This window comes from Gadus morhua, chromosome 3 (assembly GCF_902167405.1).
Source record: "Gadus morhua chromosome 3, gadMor3.0, whole genome shotgun sequence".
Lineage (NCBI taxonomy): Eukaryota > Metazoa > Chordata > Actinopteri > Gadiformes > Gadidae > Gadus > Gadus morhua.
Genome location: NC_044050.1, coordinates 29,065,150 through 29,074,189, shown reverse-complemented (window position 1 = coordinate 29,074,189; position 9,040 = coordinate 29,065,150). Strand labels below are relative to the sequence as shown.

The window sequence follows — 9,040 nt, the reverse complement described above, 5'->3', positions numbered from 1 at the left end:
CTAGTTTTATTTAAACTATTTTGTTCTTAATTGCACTGTACCGTTTGATTCTTTTATCTTCTTATGCTATTTTTCAACGTTATATTTTTTGCATTGTTAAGGAGAGCCTTGGATACAAACTATTACTGCTTCGTCTGTGATATCGTGCATTCAACAAACAAAAGAACTTGAACTTGACCACGACGACCTTCCTAAACCCCCAGGCGCAGCCCCCTTCCCCGTCGACCAATCACACGTCGGCCAGCAGGTGTGAGGCGCCGGTCCCTGGAGTATATATAGCGCGGTGCGTTGGCATGATGGCGAGCCTCAACAACACGTCGTACCACAAAGGGGCGTCGTTCAACACCCTGCTGAACGCGGTGGAGCCCCTCTACAAGCAGTACAAGCCCCCCCCGCGCGACATCATCCAGCTGCCCAAGTCCGTCATCTACCTGTCCATGGCCGCCGTGGTGGTGGTGGCCGTGGCGTACGCCATCGTGGGCCACCTCATCAAGGACCTGATGCTGGACATCACCGGTAAGGGCGCCGCGGTCACGGAGGTAGTGGTGGGGTGCAGACTGCAGAGAGATCCAGTGTGTACGAAGGAACCAGTGTCTAAACCAGTGGCTGTAGGGGGTTGGATAACGACAGTGTGGATGGCGTTGTGTTGGCATCGGCCGTGGTTTAGCATTTAGATTTACATTGAGGGTGTTTAGCAGACGCTTTTATCCAATGCTAAATACATAAAGTACATTTGTCAGAAGAAAGAGAAACAACAATATATATATATATCAGTACAGTAGGGATGTTCATGGAACCAAGTGCCAAGCACTAACAATCACTAGGTTAACCCATTCCCCGTGTACACCAGAGATAGCTAGGATAAGCCGCTACGCAAGTACTGTTTATAAGTGCAAGGACGTTCACTATAGAATTACGTACATTTGTGTACATTAAGTAGTGCCAGGCCATACAACATAAAATAAGTGTGTACATAAAGTGGCAGGACATACAACACACAGTAAGTGTGCACATTAAGTGCCAGGACGTACAACACACAGTGTGTACATTAAGTGCCAGGACGTACAACACACAGTGTGTACATCAAGTGCCAGGACGTACAACACACAGTAAGTGTGTACATTAAGTGCCAGGACGTACAACACACAGTAAGTGTGTACATTAAGTGCCAGGACGTACAACACACAGTAAGTGTGTACATTAAGTGCCAGGACGTACAACACACAGTGTGTACATCAAGTGCCAGGACGTACAACACAGTAGGTGTGTACATCAAGTGCCAGGACGTACAACACACAGTAGGTGCGTCGGAGGCCGGCCTCCCTCACCACTGCCCCTCCCCCCAGACTGCGTGCTGGGCCCGGTGGAGGAGGAGCAGAAGAAGGACGCGGAGGGCGACGGCGCCGCCCAGAAGAACCTGCCCCACATCCCGGTCCACTCCCACCCCAACGCCTTCCACGTGTGGGACCAGGACGACGTCATCATCCCCATGCTGATGCACCTGGAGGAGAGCCCCCCCACCAGCCCCCTGCTGGGCGCGCTGCCATACATGCCCTCCTTCTTCCCCTCCACCGTGCACATCGCCAGCCCCCCCTACGCCCACCGCATCCGCAGGGAGAGCGAGGCCTGAGGCAGTGTGTCTACAGAGGGACTGGCTGGCTGTTGGGGGGTGAACCAGTATTCATTCAATTCAGTTCAGTTGTATTAGTATAGCCCTTAATCACGGGTACAGTCTCAAAGTGCTGAACAGGCCGTATATTTATGACCCCCCCCCCCCTCCCCTGACCATAGAGGCAAGAAGAAACTCCCTTAATCAGCAAGGGAGAAGTCTTGAGGAGGAACGCAGAGTGTGGGATCCCTCCTTCAGAGTGGGGGATCCCTCCTTCAGAGTGGGGGGGTCCCTCCTTCAGAGTGGGGGATCCCTCCTTCAGAGTGGGGGGGTCCCTCCTTCAGACGGGGGGATAAACCATATCCAACGTGTACTTTCGTGTGCGTTGAACCTCCTTCATTCTATTCACAAATCGTATCAGCCACAGGGCGAGTATTTGTAGTGCACGTCGTGTCTTTTAGTTGTTTTGTTCTTGCTGTGTTTTGCTCTTTCATCTTTGCGTGAGTGGTTTTTGTATTTCATGGAGTTTTGCTTTGGGAGCATCTGGAGAAAGGACTCTAATCTCAGAGAATGACGAGGTGAAGGACACCGCTTAGAGCTGGACATTTGTTTATCGGCTTGGATGGCATTGGGAGGACTATATATACGTGAGGCCGCGGTTCGCCCAGTGTTGGAGAGTTCCCAGGTGAACCACTCATCCATCTAATCCACGACAGACGCCAGCTCCCTGGATCAGGATCTCCGCCTGGGCCTCTCTCTTCTCCTTTGTCCCCGAGAGACTGGTGAGGATGATCAGCCGTCCAGAGGTTATGATGCACGGGCTATCATCCACTATGATGCTCGGAGAGGTCCGATCTGTGCAAAGTGAGGTTCAACCATTCTCCCGATTGTTCTCATGTTGCGTGATATTACTGTTTTGTTTGGAGTTTGGCGATTGACAACCGTACTGAGGCGTTCTGAATCTATTTAATTTGACTTGACACAAACCGGACAACGTCCGTGGGGTCTTCTGACCCAGTGAGGGGGGAAACTCAGCGGGTGAGCCAGCACACTGCTCACAGAGCAGGCAGGTCCGGGTCGAGGGAGGGAGCGAGGGATTAGGGCGAGATTACCCACGCTGCTTAGCGTTTAATACAGCCTCATTTTATATTACTTTGGAGCCAGTGATGGGACAGCGGGTCAGTCGGCTCTGAAGGACCTCATCAGGTGACCTGGGGCCAGAGATTAACCAACAGGAAACTGATTATATGTGAAATACGTTTTTGTTAATTCTCCGTTGGTTCGAACTAGCGATTTCTAAAACAACCCCTGATAATGATTTCAGATTAAACATCTGGGTCAGTGGATCGGCTGAATGATGTGTCGAAATCTGGACTGTGGGTCTGAGTGGAGCGCAGGTTGAACAGGGAGTTTGGTTCCCGAGTGCTTAAAGGTCGGTTGATTGTGTTTCGTCAAACACTCTAATGCCATCAGCGACACCAACCCCCTGGGCAAGCGATCGTCCGAGCCGGTAAAGAGGGCTTTGTGCTGGCGCTGTAATTACATTAGAAAGGCCGGTGAAGGGAAACAGCTTCTACAATGTTCTGCTGATTTGGGTCTAATCTCATCCACAAGGGGGTCAAACTGCACCTAGCGCAGAATGACACATCATATTGTCATATAGTCACAGCTTATTCGTCTTATTGTAACTTGCTCAGATGATTATTTTGTCAAACATCGTAGTTTTGCTGATGTAGGCCTACTGGGACTTTTGAATGTTAGTAAAATGAAGATGCATCCGTTTCAACTGGATAATCAACGTAATCATATTCATACTGGGTAGGCTGTGACTGGTAACGAGCACAAACTAAAAGTGAATGGGACCTAACCTTAGCTTAAAACCGTCCAACCAGCCATCACCGGTCTCTGTTTGGGATAATCCCTCTGGGCCTCAGGAGAAACCAGGATTATGGATTACTTCAATTTATGGAATTGGTGGAAATTTGTATCTGAAATCATGAAACTTTAAATCTGAACATCATGTACATTTCCAATGTTTAGAGATAATAGATGTGCACTCATCTTCTACTATAGGCTTGTTTTGTTGGGTTATCTTTAATCAGGGAAGCCTGATTAGAAAATCCTAAATACAACCCTAACCTAAATTTAACAAGTCAAAATGTTCACTTCATAGCGTACAAGTATTGCATGAACATTGTGCTCATCACCATCAGGTCACAACAGAAAGACGAAGGGAATTTGAATAGTAAGGCCTCCCTGTTGAAGTAAAGATCATGATCGCAACTGGAGTAGAAATTCTAAATTCCCGAATTTCATTCATTTATTTTACCTCTTACTGTCCCATGTACCGATGTACCGACTTGGTTGCTTACATTAAGATGCAAAACGGCCACATTGCGCAATGACGTCTTGATTCGTCTATGGAGCCGAGGTCAGCAGATTCCTGCTCCTACTTGCCCTCGTGTCGTGGGAGAGACTCGTTCTAACCTCCTGTTCCATAAGCCCGGCTCTGTCAGACCCCATATATCCCTCCGTCAGTAACCAATCCTTATTGGATCAGGACACAAGTTCAGCCTCAACTGCCGCTGAACCCAACAAGGTCAGGATCTGGCCAAGTAAGGTAGGGATCAAGTATTATTTCCAACGTACCCATTCATGTTTTAATTTAAGGATGCAGAGGAGGAGACCCAAGTGTTCTTTTATGAAATCTTAAATTCAAAACTAAAATACATCTTTCCAACCACTTCATTAAACTTCTAATGAATGTACGAGAGTATGCAATACAAGACTTCCACCCAGTCAAGAGGCTCGTGTTTAGACGGTTGGTTTCCCGTCACCCAAGAAGTCCAGTGTTGAACATTTAACAATGTGCACGATACGGTGGGGACCTTCCAAGCACTTTAAATTGTATCCAAAGCGACTTGCAATAAGTACATTTGTAAGAAATAAAACAATATCGCCTATACCGTAAGGATGTCCATAAAACCAGGGACCAACATCGGCAAGTTAACCCATTCCCTGTATGCAACAATAGCTAGGATTAGACGCTAAACAATGCCAAGTACTATTTTTAAGTGCCAGGGTGTACGACAATAAGTGTGCAAGACTGGTGTGGCTTTGCAAAGTCCAGGCGAACTCTTAACAGGCTCTTAACACGGGCTTAATTTAGAAAACATTAACCAGGTGAACAGAAGCCAGTGGACACCAATGTACAGTACATCTTCCATATTTTATTATCAATACATTAAAATCATTCTAAAAATTTACATTTTTGTCTTCGTAGTTACAACAATTCTGTATTAAAACCAGATACAAGTAGCTAGGATAGCAAAGTCTGCGATTATATTTTCCAAGGCTGTAGAGTACCGGGGTTCTCCACCATAACCACAAGACCACTCCTGATCCTGTGACCGGGATCGACCCTGTCCCGTGCCAAGTCTAGTCTAGTCCAGGTCCCGTCCCTGCCTAGTCAAGTCCAGGTCCCGTCCCTGCCTAGTCAAGTCCAGGTCCCGTCCCTGCCTAGTCTAGTCCAGGTCCCGTCCCTGCCTAGTCTAGTCCAGGTCCCGTCCCTGCCTAGTCTAGGTCCCGTCCCTGCCTAGTCTAGGTCCCGTCCCTGCCTAGTCTAGGTCCCGTCCAGGTCCCGTCCCTGCCTAGTCAAGGTCCCGTCCCCGCCTAGTCCCCGTCCCCGCCTAGTCTAGGTCCCGTCCCTGCCTAGTCTAGGTCCCGTCCCTGCCTAGTCTAGGTCCCGTCCCTGCCTAGTCTAGTCCAGGTCCCGTCCCTGCCTAGTCTAGTCCAGGTCCCGTCGGGGCAGCACCGTGCGGTACAGCGAGGTGCCCTTGGCCTGGAAGAAGGTCAACACCATCTGGTCCTTGGAGACCTCCCCGTGCACGAAGCCCCCCAGCGTGGACGCCTCACCGGTGAAGAAGCGCACGGCGCCCCTGGGGACGTGGTGCCAGTGGCGGACGTCCGGGTCCAGGAAGTTACCGGCGCCGCTGACCACGTAGCCCACGTCGCTCTCCACGATGTACTGGGAGGGGGCCAGACCGTTAACCCTTTACTGGGTGTACTGGGAGCAGACGCTAACCCTTTACTGGGTGTACTGGGAGCATACATTAACCCTTTACTGGAGGCAGACATTAACCCTTTACTGGATGAACTGGGAGCAGAGATTAACCTTGTACTGGGAGCAGACATTAACCCTTTACTGGATGAACTGGGAGCGGTAATGGGAAGCAGATAGGAGCAGTCAGGGTGAGGCGTCTCGCTCAGGGACACCTCGGCACTCAGCTAGGAGGAGGCGGGATTCGAACTAGCAACCTACCGGTTACCAGCCGACCCTCTCTACCTCCTGAAATTATACTTTCCAAAACGAGTCACGTTTTTAGTGTTAGTAAGGCTGTCCCTCTCAGGGGTAGTTAGACGTCTCTTACCCCCTCGTGCCCCCCCCCCTGAGAAACAAACTAGTGAATAAAGTTGGTATAAAAACAGAAAGACACGTTTGTGACCCGTTTTATCAACACTTATTCTGCTCCATATAGAATACAGGAAATACTATACTTTATGTGTATATCATAAAGTAATTCTCTCATTCAGCAGACGCTTTTATCCAAAGCAACTTACAATAAGTACATTTGTCAGAAGAAAAATAAACACTATCGCTGTCGGTACAGTAAGGATGTTCATAGAACCGAGAACTAACAATCACTAGGTTAACCCATTCCCCGACAAAAAGGAAAGTTAAGACACTACTCGATGTCAAGTACAATGTACAAGTGCCAGAACGTACAACAAAAAATAAGTGCGTAAGAGGGGGGTAAGGCCATCTCCTTTAAACAAACAGTAAATGTCTCCCATATGCCCACCCCTCTACCCCCCCCACCCCCCTGCTGTGCCTCACGAGCCGGGGTGACCTCCACCCACCTGCAGGTTATGGTCGTGGCCGCAGAAGTAGGCGGTGGCGTTGTGCTTGACCAGCAGGGGGCGCAGCAGCTTCAGCAGGCACTCGGTGGGGCCGTGCTCCGACACCGACCACACCGGGTAGTGTCCGGCCACCAGCAGGAAGTCGGCCCTGGACTTCTTCATCCGGGCCTTCAGCCAGGTCAGCTGGCGGCTGGCGTCCACGGCGCTCAGCGGCCGCTGCGGCTTCTCGCCCACGAAGTCGTCCGAGTTCCCGCACAGCATCACCGTGTCCAGCATGATGATGGCCAGCGTCTTGTCCGTGGAGGGGATGCGGAAGTTGAGCTCGTAGTAGAAGTAGGGGAAGCGCCTGGAGAGACGATGGGGTCATAACACAAGAGGGCAAAAGAATAAATAAACTTAGATTACTCCTTTATACAATTGAACCTCTCTTCAGACTCACTTAGGTCACATCGAGTCACCATAGCCACCCCCCTTATGCACTTATTGTATATTCTATGTCCTGTCACTTAAAAATAGTACCAAGCATTTTGTTGCATCTTATCCTAGCTATCTTTGTTGTATACGGGGAATGGGTTAACCTAGTGATGGTTAGTGCTTGGCACTTGGTTCTAATGACATCCTTACTGTACCGACACCAATATATTGCAGCATCTGTATCTTCTGACAAATGTACTTATACTAAGTCGCTTTGGGTAAAAGCATCTGCCAAGTGCCCTGAATGTAAATGTACCAGCTGTTTGGAAGCGCATGAAAGCCACATGTTTCTAATTTAGGACTTTTTATAGTCTTTGTTGACCAAAGGCTTTAAAAGCAATCCGCTGACCATCTGCTGGACTTGCGGCTGTAGTCGATCTGGGCTCTGACGTCTCCGGCGTGGTCGTGATTGCCGGCCAGGACGTACCAGGGGATGTTCAGAGACTTGGCGGTGAACACCGACTCAAACGTGTCCTGGGTTAAAAGACAATGGTTGGGCATCATTATGTCAATCATATAAAAAGTAGTAGCCAAATTAATTAGATTTATATAAATATATGGAGATAGATAATATAAATCGAATCTATTCATCTATTACAAATGAGGATAAGGCCCAGATGCAATTATTTTTTTAAGAGTTCCGACATTAAAGTCAGAATAAAAATGTACTTTAAACTTATAATTCTGACTTTAAACTCAAAAAACAATTCACATGTGGTCCGAAACCCTTTCCGTACTTTTTCTATGCAAAAAAACTAAATAGAATGCGTCGACTGACATTAAACCGAGGAGAGTCCACACTGTCAACGCCAGTGTAGTAGAAGTTATCGCCGAGGGCCAGAACGAAGTCGGCTCCCATCTGCTTGGCGATCTTCCCCATCTCCCGAGCGGTGGTCTGTTCCACGGGGGTCACGTAGGGCGGGTAGGGCACACCCCCCCAGTCCCCCACCGCCAGGAACTTGATAGAAGACCTGTTCCCTGGGGTGAAAGGGTCCCAGATGTTATCGTATTGTTGCAGCGTTTATCCGAACATGCAGAAGTATTTAAGAGAATGATAAACGTACTGCTCCCCTGGGGTAGGTCTTGAAAGACAGTCGGGTAACAGTGGGCCATGGGGAGGGCGACCAACATGATGTTTAATAGTGCAAGTGCCATCTAAAAAAGAGAAAAAGTAGAAGATAAACAACTGCAATTAAAAGAACATACTGTATACACTCAAATTGCCCACTAGGGACATCACTACATATGACTTGCCGCTACCAAGTGACTTCACCCTTCCAACAGCGAATTGACCCTCCCAAAACATTAGCTGACTCTCACCCTGCACCTCGACCTCCGCTCCCGGGTTTCAGAGAGACAACAACACTCATGCTTTATTGATCTGGCATCGTCTGGAAGGGGATCTGTGATTGGCCGAAGCCAAATCGGACAAGCTTGAGATAATGAAGCCTAATTAGAATAACCTAATTAGAGAGCCCACGGAGGCACTCACAGATCGTCCCCGACACAAAGAAAGACCCTTCTGTATTGATAGCCTACCAAGAAATGAAATGACCACCGCCGACCTCCACGTCTACTAGTAATATATACAAACACTGTATAATTGTCTAATAAAACCGTTTAATCCACGCGAGATAATCCAGGTCGAGTGCTCGTATCAATTAAGAAACAAAGCTTCTTAAAAGTGCATATCGCACCGCAGCGACCCGGGTTCGATTCCTGCCCGCGGTCCTTTGCCGCATGTCTTCCCCTCTATCTCCCATACCTTCTTGTGTGTCGCACTCTATAATAAAGCAGACTAATGCAAAACTAAATCTCGCAGGAGATGGTCCGCAGAAACTAAACTCACCGTGACGGAGGGCTGAGCGGTGAGACGGCCCCGCAGCCCCAACCCCCTCACGGTCCAGGCTTTTATCAGCCCGGGCTGGCCCCCCTATTGGACCCGGGCTGGGGCCCCAGGCATGATGGTGCCTCACGGGCTGAGTCATTCGGAGAATACAAGGTCATGAGATCATGTGATGCTCCATACAATAAGAT

General features: G+C 48.9%; 1 protein-coding gene across 2 annotated transcripts; it reads right to left on the bottom strand.

The window, feature by feature from the left end:
- Window positions 1-4,819: 4,819 nt before the first annotated feature.
- Window positions 4,820-8,972, bottom strand: acp5a (acid phosphatase 5a, tartrate resistant). 2 transcript variants are annotated; one of them, XM_030350620.1, is made up of 6 exons: window positions 8,853-8,972; window positions 8,068-8,158; window positions 7,782-7,981; window positions 7,353-7,477; window positions 6,530-6,875; window positions 4,820-5,636 (listed from the first exon to the last, which is right to left on the bottom strand). In XM_030350620.1, exons 2-6 carry the CDS (start codon window positions 8,156-8,158, stop codon window positions 5,397-5,399), a joined length of 1,002 nt encoding a protein of 333 aa, XP_030206480.1. In that variant the 5' UTR covers window positions 8,853-8,972; the 3' UTR covers window positions 4,820-5,396. The 2 variants fall into 2 exon arrangements, with proteins under 2 accessions (XP_030206480.1, XP_030206481.1); XM_030350621.1 differs by lacking the exon at window positions 8,853-8,972 and adding an exon at window positions 8,324-8,422.
- Between the last annotated feature and the right edge of the window lie 68 nt (window positions 8,973-9,040).

Bases quoted from the DNA above. Each gene is read 5' to 3' on its own strand.
- acp5a (XM_030350620.1), bottom strand. From the start codon at position 8,158: ATGGCACTTGCACTATTAAACATCATGTTGGTCGCCCTCCCCATGGCC. The intron at 7,982-8,067 runs GTACGTTTATCA...CTTTCACCCCAG, and splicing joins AGACCTACCCCAGGGGAGCA to GGAACAGGTCTTCTATCAAG. The intron at 7,478-7,781 runs GTCAGTCGACGC...CTTTTAACCCAG, and splicing joins TGGACTCTCCTCGGTTTAAT to GACACGTTTGAGTCGGTGTT.